Genomic DNA, 23,255 nt, shown 5'->3' on the forward strand with positions numbered 1-23,255 from the left:
TGTTCGATAGAGTTCATGTCTGTAGAATATGCTGGCCACTCTAGTCGAGCGATGTCGTTATCCTGAAGGAAGTCATTCACAAGATGTGCGTGATGTCACCCATGAAGATGAATGCCTCACCAATATGCTGCCGATATGGTTGCGCTATCGTTCGGAGGATGGCATTCACGTATCGTACAGCCGTCATGGCGCCTTCTATGACCACCAGCGGCGTACTTCGGCCCCACATAAGGCCACCCCAAAACAGCAGGGAACCTCCACCTTGCTGCACTCGCTGAACAGTGTGGCCAAGGCGTTCAGAGTGACCAGGTTGCCCCCAAACACGTCTCCAAAGATTGTCTGATTGAAGGAATATGCGACACTCATCGGTGAAGAGAACGTGATGCCAGTCCTGAGTGGTGCCTTCTTCATGTTGTTGGGCCCGTCTGTACCGCGCTGCATGGTATCGTGGTTGCAAAGATTGACCTCGCCATGAACGTCGGGAGTGAAGTTGCGCTTCATGCAGCCTATTGTGCATAGTTGGAGTGGTAACGCGTCCTGTGACTGCACGAATAGCATTATTCAACATGGTGACGTAGCTGTTAGTGTTTCTCCGAGGCATAATCCGTAGGTAGCCGTCATCCACTGCAGTAGTAACCCTTGGGCGGGCTGAATGGGGCATGTCGTCCACAGTTCTTGTCTCTCTGTATCTTCCCCCATGTCCTAACAACATCGCTTTGGTTCACTCCGAGACGCCTGGACACTTCCTTCGTTGAGAGCCCTTCCTGGCACAAAGTAACAATGCGGATGCGATGGAACTGCGGAATTGAGCGTCTAGGCATGGTTGAAGTACAGGCAACACTGGTGGAATCACTGGAACTGATTGGCTGTCGGACCCGCTCCGTCTAATAGACGCTGCTCATCCATGGTTGTTTACATCTTTGATCGGGTTTAGTGACATCACTGAACAGTCAAAGGGACTGTGACTGTGGTATAAGATCCACAGTCAACGTCTATCTTCAGGAGTCTGGGAACCGGGGTGATGGAAAACTTTTTTGAATCTTGTAAGAGTTAGAGGTATTTGTGGGAAGAAACATGGACACGGACAAGGTGGTTAGGTTGAATGACTCAGGTGTGTAGGGAGAAACAAGGACAGGAGTAAGGTGTCACGAGATTCCGACAAGACACAGTGGCGCAACCTCAGCCTGTCCTCCTCCGCGGCTGCCGCTGCCTCGGCGGCGCGCGGCAAGTCTTTCCGGCTGACTGACACCATTAATTGGCGTCCCTTCTCATCTGCATAGCTGCGGGCTGACGCGAATTAGATCCGCGTGTCGCCAATTAGAAGCGCCGCGCCTCGTCACGCCGAGTCTGCCGTCGCGAGCAACACAGACTACTTGTGGCCGGGCCGCCTTATTAAATAAAACAAGTGAGGCGCCGCAGCGCGCGATGCCACGTCGTGCCGCCTTACTACGACACAATTAACGTCGCTCCCGCACTTTGCGCCGGAGCAGCGGCGCAGCGCGCGCGGAAGAGGCGGAGGGAGCCGAGCTGGAGGCGGACGGGGAGGCAGTCCCGACCCGCCTGTCTGGAAGACGTCTCGCGGCAGATGCGAGGTGGCGGCGGCGGGGCGCGAGTGACGGGCGCCCCCAGGAAAGCGGAAAATATGTCCCGCGCCGGCTTTGTCAGCAGTTTGTCAGAAACTGTGCCCGCCCGCGCGCTGAATGTCGCGCCGAATCACGGATTCCCTCTGCGTGCTCGCGCTGAATGACGGGAACGTGTGCCGCGCCGTGCCGGAGCGGCCTCCCCGCTCAGACAGCCTTCAGGCGCGGCTGTCGCTGCGCTCTGTGCCGGATTCTGGCGGCTGCCGTCTCTGGCACAGCTGCTGACAGACAGCCGGATAGCGGCGCGCGCCAGCGCGGCGCGGCCCAGCCTGGCAGCGCTCCCACTGGAGACACACTATCTTCTGCGGCAATTGTTTGCTGCAACGCGGCAATCTACTTTCGTGCCACCTGGTCGCCAAGAGGACGATCTCCTCTCAAAAGCAAATAATTATCTACCACTCGATAAAAAAGAATTTATTGCGCTTAAAATTACAAAACTCGCACATAAAACATACATTTATATGAGTAATCCAGATGCAAAAGCAGCTAAATACAGTTTTTGTTGACTTTCAGTTGAGCACATTACCGTATAAATTTTTTCAGCTCCTACGCGATGGAATAGGTTCTAGGCTGCAAAACTCGCTATGTTGTTGTTGTTGTTGTTGTGGTCTTCAGCCCAGAGACTTGTTTGATGCAGCTCTCAATGATACTTTATCCTGTGCAAGCTTCTTCATCTCCCAGTACCTACTGCAACCTACATCCTTCTGAATCTGTTTAGTGTATTCGTCTCTTGGTCTTCCTCTACGATTTTTACCCTCCACCCTGCCCCCCAGTACTAAACTGGAGATCCCTTGATACCTCAGACTATGTCCTAACAACCGATCCCCTCTTCTTGTCAAGTTGTGCTACAAATTTATCTTCTCCCCGATTCTATTTGCCGTCCGGGGTGGCCGAGCGGTTCTATGCGCTACAGTCTGGAACCGCGCGACCGCCACGGTTGCAGGTTCGCATCCTGCCTCGAGCATGGATGTGTGTGATGTCCTTAGGTTAGTTAGGTTTAAGTAGTTCTAAGTGCTAGGGGACTGATGACCTCAGAAGTCAAGTCCCATAGTGCTCAGAGCCATTTGAACCATTTGAAACCTATTTATTCACCAGCACTGTTTCTGAACCCAATTCTATTCAATACATCCTCATTACTTATGTGATCTACCCATCAATCTTCAGCGTTCTTCTATATCACAACATTTCGAAAGCCTCTATTCTCTTCTTGTCTGAACTATTTATCGTCCATGTTTCACTTTCATACATGGCCACACTCCATACAAATACTTTCAGAAACGACTTCCTGACACTTAAATCTATACTCATGCTAACAAATTTCTCTTCTTCAGAAACGCTTTCCTTGCCACTGCCAGTCTACATTTTATATCCTCTCTACTTCGACCATCATCAGTTATTTTGCTCCCCAAATAGCAAAACTCCTTTACTACTTTAAGTGTCTCATTTCCTAATCTAATTCCCTCGGCATCGCCCGACTTAATTCGGCTACATTCCATTATCCTCGTTTTGCTTTTGTTGATGTTCATCTCATATCCTCCTTTCAAGACACTGTCCATTCCGTTCAACAGTTCTTTCAAGTCCTTTGCTGTCTCTGACAGAATTACAATGTCATCGGCGAACCTCTAAGTTTTTATTTCTTCTCCATGGATTTTAATACCTACTCGGAACTTTTCTCTTGTTTCCTTTATTGCTTGCTCCATATACAGATTGAATAGCATCGGGTATAGGCTACAACCCTGTCTCACACCCTTCTCTTTCATACCCCTCGACTCTTATAACTGGCATCTGGTTTCTGTACAAATTGTAAATAGCCTTTCGCTCCCTGTATTTTAACCCTGTCACCTTCAGAATTTGAAAGAGAGTACTTTGTTAAAAGCCTCCTATAAGTCTACAAATGCTAGAAACGCAGGTTTGCCTTTCCTTAATCTATCTTCTAAGATAAGTCGTAGGGTCAGTATTGCCTCACGTGTTCCAACATTTTTACGGAATCCAAACTGATCTTCCCCGAGGTCGTCATCTACCAGTTTTTCCATTCGTCTGTAAAGAATTCTTGCTAGTATTTTGCAGCCGTGGCTTATTAAACTGATAGTTCGGTAATTTTCACATCTGTCAACACCTGCTTTCTTAGGAATTAAACCTTTGAAACTGGGTATAGAAAATCGTGTTTGGTTACAAAATCGCTCACAGCACGTTGTCTTCGGGTGCAAAGCCCGCTAAATGTCCAACGTTTGCAAAATACGCCAGCTTTAACAAGCACGGCGGTCAGGGCACCATTTCCGGATGCAAAGCACGCCAACTGACATCAGACTTATCAATTTAAAGCTACCTTTCGGTTTTTCCGATTAGAAGGGATACTTTTGTTATCCAGAGTAAGGTTGGATGCGCTTTGGCAAACGCGTAAGCAGCAATGAAGCTCTTGCTGCCGATGCAGTGTCGAAATATGCGTCGATGAGCACAGTCCAGCTCATGAGAAGGATGTCTGTTGACGTATTTGCGGGAGTGTTCGAAGAAAAAAGTGGTTTTGTGGGTGGTTTAAATGCAGAATGTGGTACAAATGCAGTGGGAGTAATTGAAATAGCATGAAGTAAGAAATAGAACCCATCGTTGTGGTTGTAAATGACCAGAACGAGACCGAGTGCAACGGTCCCTTCTAGGAAGCGTCCTGATCAATGGAAATGGTTCCAAAACAAAAAAGTAAGAACATGAAAATTATTATTAACGCAATGTTATGCAATGGAAACTGTGTTGAGGCTAATTCTTATGACATACATGGACAGGTTAGTGACAGTTCCTGGTAAATGGCATTTCCATACTCAAAATGCCAAATGTCTTCACAAAAATCAAAAACAAGAAGCTTTCTCTAGTTCATTGAGAGCCCTTCTGCACCTCTGAAGCTGGAGAGGGGAAGAGCATCCTGAAGAAGGGAAAAAATTTTAGCAACGGAAACGGCCCAACACCAATCACAGGCAGTGTAGAACTTTCAGAAGCCAAACTCAGAGACGTTTAAAACCTTTGGCAGGTCCACTTTTGTGAAGACTGGGCGACGGCGACAAACTCAAATTCTACACTGAGGTGTTAGAGGAGCAGGAAGGCACTCCTAAAGCTTCTCCTGCCGCTGCCAACCATCAGAAGAAGCCGGAAGAGATTTTGAGTTGATGGGCAGTGTTGAGGTCGATGTCACTTATAAACGGTTTTCAGCTAATTTCATTTTCTACAATTTTTTGTCGCTGTTTTTATTAGGATGCAATATGGAATTTGGAGCTTATTTTATTTTCTACAATATTTTGTGTTGTCAAAAACGCGATGACGTATTTTTTTTAAAAAAAAAACCTGGCGTTGAACATTCGTATTTGTTCTCTTTTTGACGTTAAGTAAGTAAGTTTTTCTGGTTAAATAACGTCACCTACGTACTTTTATATGTCAATTTTGTAGAACTTCTGTTTGAAATAAAACGTATTCTGTTTATATTCGCAATAATTAAATTTCACCTTTCTGTCATAGCAGATTTTGAAACAGGAAGTTTGTTTCGTAATTGGATCCATACGTTTGCAGTAACCGATAACTATCCCGTGCAAAAACCCCTAATTCAATATTTCACTTAAAATTTTATCGTATAAAACATAATCGCAGACCTCAGCTATTAATACCGATTAATTATTTTTTTTTACTTATTTTCAGCAAAGAAATGAAGTCTTCAACTTTTATAGTTTGGATGAGACGAGTTTTCGCGATTATCTCAGTTTCGCTTATCATGCAGTTAGCGGCTTTTGCAGCTGGGCTACTCACATGCATGAAAGAACCAGGACCACACATTATTATAATGACTCTTCTCGATGGGCAAGGAATCTTCAAGCTTCATTGTGGATGCACGTTTACATTCGACCTCGAGTAGGACTCTATAACTAGCGAGCATGGGAGGTCATGGAAGGGGACTGCAGATATGTGTCTCTAGGTGGGAGTGTGGACAGCTGGAGAGCATGCTGAGACGGTCTACGCATTTGCGATGAGCACTGTGTCCAGGTGGCGTAGTGGGTAATGCAACTGCATAGTAAGCAGGAGATTCCTGGGTTCGAGTCCCAGTCTGGCAAATATTATCACTCGTCGCCGCTGATTTCGCATAGTCCCATTGAAGTTGATATCGTTAGTTCCTTTCCTTTCCTGTTACGATGACACAGTTAGTGGTGGCAGAAAAATTAAGAAACACTGGTATGGGGATTTTGATATCATCCAGAGATTGCGGTGTCTCTTCAAAGTTGGCTGCGCACATCCATATCACAGACTTTAGCAAGGTCTCGTCTGCAATCCTCAACGATGAACGGAAGGCACTCTTGCAGACCACTCCTCTCTCTCCAGCAAGTGGACGAGTTTGTGATCCCAGGCTCAAAGTCAGTGTTGTGTTACGTAATTAATAATGTCGTGTTTCAGTGAGTCATACACTGTGATACGTTTTTGAATAGGTCTTTAGGAGACGAAATGAATTACCGAATAAAAAATACAGGATGCCATTTAAAAGAGTCATACCGCTGTTCATATCTTTGTAAAAAACAAAGCTACAACGAAGGCAATCATGCTGATTGATGTCCCCCTGACGGCTAAAGAACTTTTGCTTGGAACATTTTGTAATTTGCATCTCGAAAATCAATTATTTAGGGCGGTCAAGGTAAATGAGACACCCATATATATATATATATATATGTAGGGTGGAGAAAAAGTATGATTGGAAACATGTTGCCTGGTCGTACGAGTCTAATTTCAAATTGTACGTACTTGTATGGAGGCAACCTCATGAATCCATGGACCCTGCATGTCAGCATGTAACTTTTCAAGCTGTGGAGTCTCTGTAAAGGTGTGGGGCATATGCATTTGGAGTGGTATGGGACCCTGATAGTCTAGATACTACTCAGACAGGTGAAAGATACGTAAGCATCCTGTCTAATCGCCTGCATTGATTCATGTCCATTGTGCATTTCAAAAAACTTGGACAATCCTAGCAGTACAATACGACACCCCACACTTCCAGAATCGCTACAGAATGTGAAACGTCCGCTATTGAAAAATTATACATGACTGTGTTTAAACTGACACACAGTATTTTTAGCGCAACGCAATCTGACTTTCAAAAATCCCTACAAAAGAATGGCCCTGACTAACATTAACCTATACCTTTCACAAATCACTTACCTCACAAAAATCTTCGTTACTCCAACTACTGCAATACAGCAAGCGTCACTACTGCCAGCTAAATAAAAGATTCAAACTACGGAAGGCACTAACTACTGATAGGCATAGTTAGCAAATGAAAGATTTTAATAGAGAACAAACAATGTATTTACCTTAATAGTGTTGAAAAACCATAATATACATAGCAGTTCATGACATCCAGTCTTACAAATTTCAAAACTCCGCCATTTCTCTCCCCACATCCACCACTGCTGGCGGCTCACCTCCAACTGCGCAACGCTACACACTGTTCACATCCAGCTGCCGCTGCCCAACACTACAATGGCAGACAACAATGCAAACTAGCCACAGACTGCACACAGCACAGCCATTGATTTTCATACAGAGCGCTACGTGGCGTTACCAATAAAAAAACCTAAACAGCCTACTTACATAGCCCCCATGCTCCCCACAAAAAATTTTACAAATTGTTTTGGGCAGTGGCCAATACAGATTTGAAAATAATTTTCATAGTTACAATAACAAAGATATCAAATGCACACACTTATTGATACAATGTTGGTCAACAGCTAAAATTTTCTCACAGTCCATAAAGACAGTCCTGATCATTCATCACAGTAAAATTGCAGTGTTTTCCTCAAAGGCTGAGCAGTGAAAGAAAATGCACACGGAAGTAGCGGATTTCCATGCAGTCTTGAAGAAGTAGTGTTGTCCTTCCAACGGAAAGACAGTGCTGACTCTCGACATGCAGACAGGTAATGGGCCACAACAGAGCAAACCCACAGCAGAGTCAGTCGAAGTGTTGAAGAATGTTGGTAGATAGGTCATCACAGAACAGACCCACTGTAGTCCTGGTAGAGATTACGGTACTGGTGGGCCACCAGAGGTGCAGACCCACTGCAGTCCTTGTAGAGATAATGGTATTGGTGGGCCATAAAAGACGCAGACCCACTGTAGTCCTTGTAGAGATGGCCAGCGGCCATCTGTTGTGACAGTGCAGGTGCACAATCACCATTGAAGAGTCTTGCGGATAATATAGCAAGTCCATAACCACCACTTGTGCACTCACAAAGATTTTGGAATTGTCCTTAGAACTAGCAATGCTGTTATCCAGTCCCTTGCTGAATTATTAACACACGTGCAAACACTAACAGTCCCTACTTCTCACATATTGTCCATATAATGTGACCAACAGAGACGTGTGCAGTGAAATGGAACTTACAAGTTAATAATATGATGAACTGGTGTCAATTACAATTTTATAACATAAGAATACAATTACAAAGGTACAAAATACATCATTAAAAAACATAACAATACAGATAACATTTGTAGTACAGGTTTTACAAAAGAATCGAAATAACATATACATCAGTGTTACAGGAATTATGACATGAGTACATACATAAAAGATCAGAATAACTTTCGAAACATCAATTTCGCACATGAGCATTAAAACAGAACAGAATAATGTCTAAACATCTTTACAAAGAAAATAACATTATCAGAAAAATTCTACAACATAACTCTTATTAGCTAAACACATTAAGACAGGAAAAACACAAATTCACATAGTGTAATAACACAAAAATACTGGACAGGGTTTGTTTTCAGTGTGACATTTGGTACTGCAGTCAACCCCAAAACATCATTCCATATATCTTTCCTCATATTTCAACATTTGTTTCCACCAAAAAAATTCTATCCAAGCATGCTTTCTGTATTTATATGTTCACACATTTCTTACCTCATTATTTATTTTCCATTATCTTACCTCATCATTTATTTCCAAGAAAATCCTACCTAAACCTGTTGTCCCTAAACCCTGCGTTTTTGGTTCATATCCTCTTTCAAAATACTTTTTTGGCCAACCATTTTCTTATAGCTTCTCAATGCATTTCTTCCAATTCATCACAACTCGTTCTCTTATATAGACTACCCCATTTTAAGCTATCTTAAATCTACTGAGCTCAGATATATATACTAAGGGATGAGGCAATGCAGCAGCACAAAACAATTAATACCAACAGCAATGAAAAAAAAATTCAAATTGGCAAAGCAAGCAGCACTAAAATAAATTAGCAGAGCAATTGCAATATTACAACTAATATAAGGCGATGTGCTGCAAACAATAAAAATAAATCAGTAGTAAAACTGGCTTAACAGAGTAATACAAAGTCAAATTCAGTAACACTATGCCTGGCAAGCAGCAGCACCAAATGCAATAACTTATACCTAAACATGACAAAGCTCAAGCAGAAAAAATAGTAGACTAAAGACAACAACACAGATAAGGGAAATGTCTGTTCACATCTTAATATCTATGTCATTAAAGTGGTGCACCACAAAACTAATTCTACAAAAAATTGCCAAGTACTTGAAAAGAAAATTATATATGCAGTTACTGTTATTAGTCCCTTCTTATTGTTCTTTCCATTCCAAGAGCTCCTTTTTCGAAGAATGTGGATCATAAAGTAATTATTTAATAGATCTGTTGACAGAAAGTGTTCACATTAGCAAATGCATTTAATTTTATTTTATAAAACCAATGCTGTAACACAGCTGGAAACCAGATATTAAACAAAATGAGCAATCTCTCAACTAGAAATACGATAGATGTAAAATGTTTCTCATCATTTCATTAGGAATTTTAATAAATATCATAAATTAAGAGCTCCACAGTGTAATCATATGTTTTCAAGTTTGAGCGTGTCGTATTTGCGATGCTTTCTACAAAGAAATGTCAATAGCGAGGATAATGGCCTCTCTTTTTTTTCCTCCCCCTGTGCCTCTGGAAGGCACACACTAACGCTTTTTTCCAGGCGATTGTCACGCAGCTGGGTGCTCACGACGCATTACGTGAAGGTGATCACTTAACTTTCTTACCGAAATATTTACGACAGCAGTAACAGTCTCATATAAAAATTTCACAGGTCGAGAATTTGCGTTACAAATGTGTAGAAACAAAATCCTGTCAATATAACAGAGTCCAAAAAATTTTTGGCGGCATTGTGATACATTCATGCATGTACACACATTTCATAACTCTTTAAAGTACGATTCTCAGCTTACTGATCATAAACGTACCTCAACAGCATAATACACATCGTCATCGCTATACTAACATCATAACAGATCAACCACATCTCAGAATCGTCACAGCTTCTTTCAATAATTTCAAGACCTTCAATAAAGTCATCTACCTCAAACGTACTTCAAAAATCATGATCCCTTACAAAATACATCATTCTAAGCTCTCATAGTATTACAACGGTTCTGAAAAAATATGAAGAGTTCACAAAGTACAGACAAAATAAATTTCAGAAGTGTGAAGTTATCCAACTGTCTAATTGCATAAACATCTGTCACTGACATAGTAAAAAAAAATGTTTATTTCTCTGTTAAATAATCAGATAACTGTGTAATTCTGTTACAGAAATATGGTACCGATGTGTAAAGTTGTATAAGCAAATACCATATTAGCTAGGGCACCTTGTGCTTGCCAAACACATGGTACACAAAGTAAGCGTGTACCCCCCTGAGGATTAATGTAATTATACCCTCAGGTGTTACAGAATATGGCAGTGGAATGAAATGTATTACGGAAAACTTTCTTTGTAATTCAAAAATCTTGAAAAATAAATGGTTTAGGTACAAAATTAATCACTCAAATGCGTGTCCTGTAGCGCTAAATGTGCGTCTTGCTGTAAGATAATTCTGTGGAACTGTCGTAGTTATCATCCTCTGTAAGCAAAGTTCTGCCGAAGTCAATGTACTTACCTCATCATAAACGAAAGTGAAATGCTTTGCGTATAGATACCGTAGTTATTACGTACCTTACCGTGATCAAGAAAGTACTATAACGTAACGTATTGTTGTGCTACGAAAAAGGCTGTCTCATTGTAGCTATACCGCAAAAGTTACTACTAAAACATGTTTTACTTTCCAGAATAATACAGAAAAACTGTGCAGATATAAAACAGATACAGCGCAAAAGCAACGTTGTAAATTGTCACTCATTAGTAGCGTCGTGATAAAATCGTGTAGCTGTCACATAAACTAACCACTGTGTCATCTGGTATCTCACTGAAAGTACTTTAAATCCAGAATGTTATTTCAAGTAAACCAAAACGTTGCATTAAAATCTCATTAGCAGTACTGGTAAATGTTCTAAGTATGTGAGCCTTACGGTCGTTACGTAATCGTGCCACTAACAAGCAAGAATGTACACACACAATAACACTGTGTCGTCTGTTCACAATAACAATGCATTCGTAATTTTTGTTTAAATAAGTTCTCTTGGTTCTTGACTGGATATTTAACTTCAAACATTGTTGCATGTTAACAGATTCTAAGACTGACAAAGCATACTAGCAATGTAAAGTGAAAAGTTATATGGCAAAGACAAAGTTAAAAAGGAGATTATCTTTCAATAAACGGTTTTACATGTGAAATGTGGTGTAAACCTTTACTCTTCCTAGTACGCAGAGTTTCAACTTCAACGCAATTATCATGTGGTATACGTCGGATTCTGTAAGGTCCATTGTATACTAGAAAGATTTTTGTGACTCAAGTGTTTCTTCTTATGTGACAATGAATGAGCTTTAATTAGAACTTTCTGACCAATGTATAATTTCTTTGCATTTGCTTTACCATTTAGTTTTCTCCTTTTGTCTGCTGCAGATTTTATATTTTTAATAGCCAAATCAATTATGTCTTTGTGTCGAAATTTACGTGTATTCGGGAAAGGTACAAGCTCTCTGATTCTGTTCGGTGGTTCTTCATTTTTCAGTACAAGAGTAGGTGGTAAAGCAGTGGAGTTATGAGGCATTTCATTCAGCACGTTTTGAAATAAGTGTAAATATCTGTCCCAATGCTGATGCTTTCTGTGACAATAAAGTCTGCAAAGCTTATTGATTTCTTTCATAATCCGTTCGGAGGGTTACAATGTGGTGAGTACAATGAAATAAAAACAAGTTTGATTTTATGATTACGAAGCATGCGTGACCAAACAGCAGATCTGAATTGCGGTACGTTATCTGAAATGACTTTACTAACGTGTCCAGCTTCACGTAAGAAATTTTTAACAAAGGCGTTGGATACAGACCGTCCAGTGGCTTTACGTAACGGAGTGAAAGAAACAAATTTTGAAGTAAGTTCAACAGCGACTAGAACGTACGAAAATCCATTAGATGTTCTGACAAGCGGTCCCAAGAGATCAACAGCAGCAAATTCTTTAAATTTAGACGGAATGATAGGAAACAGAGGTGCACGAAGGGAGGTAGTAGATGGTTTCGCCTTTTGACAAAGTTTACAAATAGACAAGACTCTTCGAATTCTCTTTCCATATTGTTAAAATAACAAGTCGTTCGAAGAATATGATAACATTTTCGTGGGCCAAAATGTGCATAGCTGAAATGAATGTACCAAATGAGCTTATTAACAAAATCGTCAGGAATGCAAAGTACCCATAGCTTGTCATCAACAGTGCAGCGTTTGAACAGTATGTTGTTTCTAACCAGACAATAATGCCGAATCTGTGTGTGTGTCTTTTCATGCCGTTTGCTTTTGATGTCTTTCCAAATCGGATCTTTATCTTGTTCATGAGCAAAGTCCTTTAAAGATGTGGTGATGAAGTTTTCAAAGGCGACTTCCTGAATGTAAAGAATACTGAAATTTTTCTCGAGGTATCTTCTGTGTTACTTTTCTCAAGCCCAGCCGGTGCGCGTGACAGTGCATCCGCAACAATGTTCTCCTTGCCGGGAATGTAGACTATTGTGAAGTGGAATTCTTGCAGAAACAATGCCCAACGTTTTAACCTGTCACGATTTAATTTTGAAGACATAAGAAATTGTAATGCACGATGATCACTGTATACTTTTAAATGCTTGCCAGAAAGAAAGAAACGGAATTTGTTAAATGCCCAAACGATAGCTAAAGTTTCTAATTCAGTAACGGAATAATTTTTTTCAGATTTTGTTAGCACTCGGCTAGCAAAAGCAATGGTTTTCTGAACAGTAGTGTCATTTTCTATGGCTTCTTGAAATAAATGGTTACCAAGACCGACTTTAGAAGAATCCGTGCTAAGGCCGAAATCTTGTGACAGATCTGGATGAGCTAGTATTGGCGCGTTAAGTAGTGATTCTTTCAAAGAATTGAATTCCAACTGTGCTTGTTCGTCCCAGCTCCAAATAGTATTTTTTCCAGTGAGAGAACAAAGTTTTGGTGTAACAAGAATTTGCATATTCAGAAAACGACGATAAAAATTTACGAGTCCTAGAAAACTGCGGACTTTTTTTTGTGGATGGAACTGGAATGTCTCTGATTGCTTCTAACTTTTCAGGATCCGGCTGAATGCCTTCAGAAGAAATAATATGTACCAAAAGCTTCACCTTTGTCCTACCGAATTCAGACTTTTCCAAGTTAACTGTAATTCCAGACTCTGCAAAAATATGTAACACGCTGTTGAGGATGCGATTGTGTTGTTCCCATGAGGCTTCTGCTATCAGAATATCGTCCACATATAAGGTGATGTGACGTTTTAAGAACTAAGGTAATATGGAATTTTGCCCGCTAATGAATGCTGCCGAAGAAATGTTCAAAAGAAAGAGGAAATTTCCGAAACTGATAACAAAGGCCGAAACAAAAGAAAACTGTGTATTTTCTACACTCTGGATGAAGTTCGATCTGATAAAAGCTGGATCTGAGATCAATAGAAGACAACACTTTTACACCATTAAAATTTTGAAGAAGTTCTTCCATCGTTTGCGGCCTGTCTGTTTCAGGAATAATGATAGTATTGATTTGTCTCGAATCTAAGACAAGCCTGATCGATCCATTTTTCTTCTCAACAACATGTAATAGATTGTTGTATGAGCTTACTTCAGGCTCAATAATGCCCTCGTCAAGCATAGATTGTATTTATGTTCTAACACGGTCCCTAAATTGTGCTGGAATTACGTATGGTCTAACACAAAATTTAGTATGCTCACGAACACGAAATTGGTATTGAAATCCCTTGATTGTTCCTGTTTTCGGAGTAAAAACTGTGGAATGTGCTTGTAAAATCTCAAAAAGGTCCTGGCTATCAGTGTCATTACAATTCTCGATTGTTTGGATTTTATTCTGAATTAACTCATCAGTTTCAAATACTTCGTCAATATCATGCCTGTCAGTACTTGCAGAGTGATTGTTAGTGTCTAGTTCCGTAGAAAATTCCGAACTTTTGTCTAACAGAAGGTAAAGCCGATTAATTTCCTCGTCATGGTTTGAGAGCCAATCTTCAAACTTCAAAGCTATTGACTTACCTTCTTTTTCTAAACTTATTTCAGCATCGTGAAAGTTTAAGATTGCTTTGTATTCATTCAAAAAGTCTACTCCCAATATAATTTCCGTTGACAATAATGGAACAACAAGAAAGTTCATAGAGAAGTTGTGGCTTTGACAAAAGAATTCTAAGTTGGTTTGTTGGCGTACATCTACACTTTTTCCAATGATTGCACTCTGTAATTTAATCTTACGTAACGGAAATGTGGGGCAATCGTTCGATTTGTTGCATTTGCTAAAAGCTGAAATGGGACTACCGGAGTCAAGTACTGCCGTAAATTTTACGTCATTTACTGTAATGTGAATCACAGGATATGCAATGTTGTTATGTTTTACGTCGTGTTCCTGGAGTAAGATGTCCCTAATGTCTTCCATTTTTACGTAATTACTAGCTACGGCAGCTGCATCGTCAGTTTCATAAGTACGTTTTGTGGCTGCCAGCGGTATGAGTCATTGCCTATTGTGTCTTTGTTGGCGCGCGTAGTTATTGGGATTTGGAGACCTAACTTCTACAAATTCACCTTGTCGAGGGGGCCCTGCTCTGCTTGAATCCCGCCAGTTCTGATGCAATTCAGGTCTGTCGTTACGATCATATCATCTGTCGTCATGTCGGTAGATTCCATAGTTTCTTTCTTGTCGGTCACATGGTGGAGAATTTCTCCCTGAATCGTAACTGCGCGCTGGACTGTTGCATCTAAAGTTATTCTGTCTCCCTTGACAATAATTATTTTGGTTGCCATATTGTCTGTTTCTCTGATTGTCTCTGTGATAGTCACTACCACGGAGAGGTGATCTTTCCCTGTAATTATTACTACTCTGCCAACGGTTGTCATACGGGTGGTGTCGGTTTTGGTCTTGATTTGTGTTGTGAGAATAGCCTTGTTGTGTCCAGTTATTATTTCTTTCATCGCGGAATTGCGACGGATGTGACCTCTAATTGTTGTGTTCCTGTTTTCGCGTTCCGCGATTGTCAGTGTCAATTTCCAGTTCTTGTAACAGTCCCTGAAAAGCTTCAATGTCGTCTTTGCAACGTCCTGCCAATATAATATGTCGTAAATGTTCAGGTAATTTGATTAAGCAAATGCGGATGAGTTCTGCGGGGCTGTATGGGTTTGAAAGATACTGATTCTTATGCAACATGTCTTCAAAATATTTCATAAGACTGGAAAATTCAGATTGTTCGAAACGTTTCATCATTATGATGCTATGTTTTACTCGGTCTTGTGTAGCTTGAGACCAATACGCTGAGAGGAAGGCATGGTAAAATTCTCCTTCACTGTGACAATCGTGAATGACCAATCGCATTCTTACAGCTGGTTCATTCTCCAAGTAGCCACACATATATTCTAACCTGTGCTCCAATGACCAGTAGGGAGGAAAACAATGAGAGAATTGATGGAGCCATGCTTGTGGATGAATGTTGTTGTCAGAATTCTTATATGTTTTGAATTTACGTGTAGTAATGAACAGCTTATAGTCAAAATCATCATGTCGGCGAGTCGCATATCGGTCATTGTTACTTCGTTTCGGCGGTTCCATCTCAGAATTCGGTGCACCTTGCCAATTTATTTCATAATTTCCGAAATGCCCTGTGTTATTATTTTGTGGCTTTTCCGAATTTCTAAGTCCCTCTTCCCGTGTTGGAGTGCGAGTGTCCTCTGAAATATGTAATTCTTGTATTACTTGTGCCAACTGATCCTGTACTTCCCGGATTTCTCTTTTGTGTTGCGTATTAATTTGATTCTGATTTTGTTTGAATTTCTTAATTTGTTCATACTCTTCTGCATCAGTGATGGCCACAGGTCTTGTGTCATTCAGATCATCATCTACCTTTGTAGATAAGTTAGTGAACTGATCTGAAAGTTCTGCAACTTTATCCGTTAGTGAAATTATTTCCTCTGTGTGTTTTTCTGAACCAAGTTTCAGAGTGTCCATTTGTGTTGAAATCGTATCTACTGTGTCCTTTAAGTTTTCCTGAGTTTTTGCAAGTTGCGTAACCGAATCGGTAGATGCAACTGAGTCAATTTTAGCTTGCAAGGTATCGTGATTTTCATGAACAATAGTTTGCAGTTCTTTTATGGCTGCTTTGTGATTCAGTAATGCATTTTCATGACGCGAAAAAATAGGTTGGAAATGCTCACAAATTTGTGTTTTTACGTCATTACAGACTTTTGACATTTCGATTCAATGTTATGTAACTCAGTAGTTAAATCTTCACGTGTTTGTTCAAGTCTGGTGTCTAACTTCCGAAGATTTTGTTCCATTGTGTCTAACTGTTGCTGTGTTTGTCTCTGGTGTTGTTCCATTGTGTCTAACTTTTGAAGATTTTGTTCCATTGTGTCTAACTTTTGAAGATTTTGTTCCATTGTGTCTAACTTTTGAAGATTTTTCTGTGCTTGTCTCTGATTTTGTTCCATTGTGTCTAACTTTTGAAGCTTTTGTCCCCTTTGTTGCATTAATTGTAATAACAATGCACTGGTGTTTGAAACATGTTCCTCAGTGCTTTTCGGCAGTGAATTTGCACCGGCAACATTCACATTTTAACAAGCGGAAAATGTGTCTTGACTCATTTGAGAAAACGACGAGAACCCAAGACCTGAGTCTACAGTGTTTGTAATATTGTGTTCCGTCATTCCCGATTCCTGAGGGGAGCTGTTGCCGACCGATCGATTGATAATGCTTCCCTGTTCACTACCTGTTTCACTGTCTACACCATTATTTGATGCCCGCTCCATTTCCCTATGCACAGTTACCAAATTACTACTTTGAATATTAGTTAATTCATTACACGGTGACGCTAACACACTGCTTTCGTCTTCACTGTCATTTCTGAGTTTACTTTGGAGCCTAGTATTACGATTTTCACACGCCATTATTGTCACAATATTTCACATGACAACACAGAAAAACACAATTTGAAGAGCAAAAATAAGAGAACACATTAACATAGCACTGAAAATAATATCTAGTTAATTGCAAGCGCAGCTGCGAAATACTTGGTGCAAATTTACATGCGTGCCACTCCTGTTTTACTGTACAACGATGAAAGACTGCAACTACAAAGAAGATTCTCTCTACAATTACGCGCTAGCAGTAAACAAAATCTACACTAATTACACAAACTACAAGAAAAAATCAGAAGATTCCAGTGAGGTATCCTCGGCTAAGGGTCGACATATGAAACGTCCCCTTTTGAAAAATTATACATGACTGTGTTTAAACTGACGTACAATATTTTTAGCGCAACACAATCTGACTTTCAAAAATCCCTACAAAAGAATGGCCCTGACTAACATTAATCTATACCTTTCACAAATCACTTACCTCACAAAAATCTTCGTTACTCGAAGTACTGCAATACAGCGAGCGCCACTACTGCCAGCTAAATGAAAGATTCTAACTACGGAAGGCACTAACTACTGATAGGCATAGTTAGCAAATGAAAGATTTTAATAGAGAACAAACAATGTATTTACCTTAATAGTGTTGAAAAATCATAATATAGATAGCAGTTCATGACATCCAGTCTTACAAATTTCAAAACTCCGCCATTTCTCTCCCCACATCCACCACTGCTGGCGGCTCACCTCCAACTGCGCAACGCTACGCACTGTTCACATCCAGCTGCCGCTGCCCAACACTACAATGGCAGACAACAATGCAAACTAGCCACAGGCTGCACACAGAACAGCCAGCGATTTTCATACAGCGCGCTACGTGGCGTTACCAATAAAAAAACCTAAACAGCCTACTTACAAGTGGCTCCAGGAACACTCTTCTGAGTTTAAACACTTCCGCTGGCCACGGTGCTCCCCAGACATGAACATTATTGAACATATCTGGGTGCCTCGCAACGTGCTGTTCTGAAGAGATCTCCATCTCCTCGTATTCTTACGGGTTTATGGACAGCCCTGCAGGATTCATGGTATCAGTTCCCTCCAGCGCTACTTCAGACATTAGTCGAGTCCATGCCACGTCGTACTGCGGCACTTCTGCGTGCTTGCGAGGCCTTACACGACATTAGGCAGGTGTACCAGTATCTTTGACTTTTCAGTGTAGAACAACAAGGCGATATTCGAGTTCCGCTCATGAATGGATTACTATTGTCGCATCGATAGTTCTCATTGGTTCACTGATTCGTGCAAGAAGGGTATCAATGCCGCTGACTGATGTTATGTACACGTGATCCTTGACTCAACCTCACAAAAGACGTCTAATGGTGAGATTTCGGGAAAGCGCGGAACTATGCGATGAGACTGTCACTGACCATTCACCTCTCAGTAAACGTGTCATTCAGCACACCCACTGTGGTGATGCATCATCATTTTGTACGACGATGGAGGCCGTAGCTCTTTGACCTGCGGTAGCACGGGGACTGCACTGCCATTTTATAAATAAAATTTGTCCGTGGAATAGAAGGGGTTGCCCAGAAGAAATGATTTTAGGTTGGATTTAGAACCTTCTTTATTACCTGTCAGATATTTCATACACTGCTAGAAAACAAAATTGCAAGACTCTTAAGGACCTTTGTGACACCAGGGTGTAATATGCGCATACTATGGAAATGTAGTGTTAGTGATATATCTGTTACCATCATCGGTTGCCGAATCATCGAGTTGCTGCTTCAGTCTCTCATTTTAAACTCTACTAAACTTTATAATGGTCGTATTACCAGTATCACGTGACTTATGATTTTTCGCATCACAAAATTTACTTGTGACATGCCGGTATGTAATGCTCTATGGCTATATACAGCAAGTGTATTCTTTCAAATGTAAATCAAGTACATCTACATGAATGCAGAAATGCGTGTAACAGCTTTCATTGCTGTAATCAACGTTAATTTTTCATTGCAATGCTACACATAGCATTCCTTCCACATCGCTGTTTACCAAGCAGATGGCATGTGAACATGTTACAAGTAAATTCCTTGATGTAAAAAGTATTCATCAATCTGGTACTGACGGCATGACCAGGCAATAACACATTTCAGAGGTAGCTGTTACTCGACAATAGTACAACAGCCAAAGTCTTCAGCAAATATAATAAAAAAATAAAATGAGTGCGGGCGAAAAATGTTTCACGCAGGATGCTTGGCGCAAGTAAACGCAAAATAATCGAATCAGTGTCAAGGGAGGCATTTGGTACAGTGCTTTTACGTCAAACAATGGAGATCAAGCACCTGTATTGCTTTTGTGTAGTCGTCTTCAGTCCAAAGACTGGTCTAACGCACTTCTCCACGCTAGTCTATCCCGTGCAAGCTTCTTCATCTCTGTGTAACTACCGCAGTCTACATCCATTGGACCTGTTTGCTGTAGTCAAGCCTTAGCCTCACTCTACAATTTTAATCTATCCTGTTTCTCTCCTCTCCATAGTTCTCGTCATTACCGAACTGAAGATTCCTTAATGCCTCAGGATTTTTTCTGTCAAACGAACCCTTCTTTTAGTCAAGTTGGGTCATAAATTTCTTATTTCAACAGTTCCATTGAGGACCTCCTCACTAGATATTCCATCCACCCATCTAATCTTCAGCATTCTCCTGTTGTACTAGATGTCAAAAATGTCTATATCCTTCTCGTCTGAACATTTCAGTTGCCTGGAAAGCTGCACTCCAAGCAAGTACTTACAGAAAAGACTAGCACATAGTTATATTTATTATTATGATAGACGACATACTGTGATGGGAGATGCTGCAAACGTGAACTGATAAGAAATACATCTACATGTATTAACCTTGTGACGGGGTCGGGGATTGTAGTTACGTTAACCCGTTTTAGTATGCAGCGATCAGCTTGTTTACTGTTTCAGTTTTTTATTGTTAAAAATTGATTTTGCATATGCTTTTGTCATTACTATTTGAGGAGTAAGACTATTAATTATTTGTTCCCGGTGTTTAAGCGCAGTTTTATCGTCATTATTAGTGTGGGATACATTTTTTAACTGTTTTAAATCTAACATTGTGAATAAGGTTTTTCATTTACTGTTGTCGGGTAGAATCACTAACTATTTAGTATGGAGGTAACCTTTGGCAATTTAAATGATCGGACTGCCTGAATACCTTGTTATTAAATATTTTGAAGTTTGATACCTACAGCCGAAATTTCATTGTCTTGGAGACAGAAAAAATAATTTATTTTTTACTATTTCAAGCTGTTTTGTAATGAACTGGGAAGGTTGTTAAAGTGTATTCTGATTTAAAATAAAGCCAGTGCATGTAACCATGAATGCCGCTGCCATGGATGTTTTCCTGGTCCAGTTTTCCAACCCTCAGCATTTGCACTAAATCTATAGTTTTAATCCATACAAGAATAAAATAAGTTCGACCGTGTGGAAAGTAAACTTTTGCTGTTTGCTAACGAATAGCCTTCTACAATACATCAGGTCACCTGCCTATCCGGCAAAAATGTCGATGAAGAAACTCAGTGATACCTTTACTCGAAATGGGAAAGAGTACAGCTGTATGCTCCTTGAAGTAGTTGCCTAGTATTCCTCAGTATAACCAAGTTATAGGTAGGTCTGATTGCGATTCATCCTAGTAGTTTACTTCCACAAGTAGTCAACGACGGTCTGGTTTAGGAAGGATGGGACCACATAGAAAGACAAAGCACCGTTCTACAGGTAAGTAAAACAGGCTACGAAAGAATTTAAAATGGTTTCTTGCGCCTCTCAAGACGACAGAACTTGTCGGTGGCAGGCGGTGGCAACGTGTTGGGAGTTTACTTACTGGCCCTGGCGTTCTGCGTCAAATGGTTCAAATGGCTCTGAGCACTATGAGACTTAACATATGAGGTCATCAGTCCCCTAGCACTTAGAACTACTTAAACCTAACCAACCTAAGGACATCACACACATCCATTCTCGAGGCAGGATTCGGACCTGCGACTGTAGCGCCCGCGCGGTTCCAGACTGAAGCTCCTAGAACCGCTCGGCCACCCCGACTGGTGCACGATGTGGGCACTGCTCATCTGGAAATAGATTGGGTCGAAAGTTGAACGATGGGTAGCGGTTTGAAGGGCAGAGAAAAAAAGCACCAAGGCAACAGCCAAGGGAAGAAAACCTCTGCGATAGCTGGGTCGGGTTTTCCTGCTGCCTGCGACAGGTCACGCAAGGGTAGGTATCATGCAGGCCGATACCTTTGTAGTTGTGCGGTGGTGTTACGCGGCGGCTGCCACTGGGTGCCGGTGTTGGTTTCTCGGTCAGCTTCAGCATACCTGTAACAGTTAAGTTCATCATCGTTTTGTGTCCGATAGGTCACATATCAGATTCACAGTTGTAGGGTGATGTTGGCGGTTTGTTTGTGCGTCAGTGTGCAAACTTGGCGGTTTTTGTGCTGTAGCCAGTTGGTCGGCTTTAATAGCAGCTAGCATATCCAGTCAACGTTGCTAATATGCAGGGCCTTGCCGATGTTGTCGCTTGTGGATGTACGTTAGCCTGACATAGGTAGTTATGCCCTATCTGGTAGAGTCTTTGGACTCTTATGCTTCCACCTATGGTTGTGATCATAGTTTCCCAGGATGAAAGGATTGTTCTTCGAGTGTCTCGAGTTCTTGTATAGTCGTGTGGCGGGTTTCTTGAATACTTCTTTGAGAATGTCAAGGCGGTATTCATTGTGAAGATCCATGGTGCGTGTGTAGCGTGGAGCGTTGCTAATAGTGCGTACCACTTTGTTCTGTATGATCTGCAGGCGGTGCAGGCTCGTAGGAGCTGCGTATCCCCGGACGGGAGCTGTGTCGTCATCAGAGGTCTAATCAGTTTCATGTATATGGACCTCGACACCCTCCTATTTAGTGTACTTTCCCTGTTGAGCATTGCGTAGAATTGTCTGTGCCTTGCGTGCGCTCTGTTGGCAACGTATTCAGTGTGGTCCCCCAATGTACGTTTCCGGTCCAATCAGACATCGAGATATCTCACTTTCTCTCAGAAACGTACTGGGCGTGCCTGTAGTGTTACCCATCGACAGTGCTGATGTTTGCGCAGTAGCTTCGGTCTGCGTGTGAACAGAACTGCTTCGCAACTTTCGACGTTGACGTTACTACGCCAGGTTCGGTAGTTCTGAGTGCCTTCTGCATTCGTGAATTTATGTACTACGATTTCCATTCTTGCGCACTGATGGCTGTGTCATCCGCGTAGATGGCTAACGCCGTGTTTTTTGTTGCTGGAAAGTCATTAATGTACAGGTTGAACAAGATGGGCCCCCGGAAGCTTCCCTGGGGTTCTCCGGCTTGGATACCGTGTAGCGCCGATTGTTTGCCCCGCACGTCATGTTAAAACATCTGTTCGTAAGATATGAGTGTATGAGACGTACGAGTCCGTCGAGGAAACCAGCATCGCTTAGTTTGCCGTTGTGCCTGAAACGATTGAAAGCTTTCTCAATGTCCAGGAACACGGCCCTGTGGCTCTGTTCGTGCTGTAGTCGTGTGTTATATGTTCGACTACGCGGAGGAGTTGTTGTGTTGTTGAGTGGTGATTCCTAAACCCGAATTGCACCGGTTTTAGGGTGTCATTGGCGAAGCAGTGCCTAGTGATACGTTTAAGTATTACCTTCTCAACAGTCTTGATGAGCGAGCACTGCAAGCTGATGGGTCGATAATTCTGTGGCAGGGAGTGGTCTTTCCTTGGCTTCCTGAACATGCGGCCTTCCAAAAGTCAGGGAAGTGTTGGCGTTGTAGGATGCCACTCGTTATGTGTGCAAGGTATTCTACGGCTCTAACCGTGAACTCCTGGAGTGTTCATCGGAGGTGAGGGTATCATCTGGAGTGTCCCAGGGAAGTGTGGTAGATCCGCTGTTGTTTTCTATCCACATAAATGATCTTTTGGATAGGGTGGATAGCAATGTGCGGCTGTTTGCTGATGATGCTGTGGTGTACGGAAAGGTGTCGTCGTTGAGTGACTGTTGGAGGATACAAGATGACTTGGACAGGATTTGTGATTGGTGTAAAGAATGGCAGCTAACTCTAAATATAGATAAATGGAAATGGAGATGGATAGGAAAAAGAATCCTGTAATGTTTGAATACTCCATTAGTAGTGTAGCGCTTGACACAGTCACATCGATTAAATATTGCAGAGCGATATGAAGTGTGACAAGCATGTAATGGCAGTTGTGGGG

At 41.4% G+C, this 23,255-nt stretch overlaps 1 protein-coding gene across 1 annotated transcript in view; it reads left to right on the forward strand.

Moving 5' to 3' along the window:
• The first annotated feature begins 1,585 nt into the window (after positions 1–1,585).
• LOC124613592 (tropomodulin-like) overlaps positions 1,586–23,255 on the forward strand; it is a 32,649-nt gene continuing 10,979 nt past the window's right edge. Inside the window, exon 1 of the mRNA XM_047142308.1 lies at positions 1,586–1,702. Coding sequence (XP_046998264.1) covers positions 1,586–1,702 — 117 coding nt within the window. The remainder of the gene's footprint in view (positions 1,703–23,255) is intronic.

The sequence above is a fragment of the Schistocerca americana genome, chromosome 4, assembly GCF_021461395.2.
Source record: "Schistocerca americana isolate TAMUIC-IGC-003095 chromosome 4, iqSchAmer2.1, whole genome shotgun sequence".
Lineage (NCBI taxonomy): Eukaryota > Metazoa > Arthropoda > Insecta > Orthoptera > Acrididae > Schistocerca > Schistocerca americana.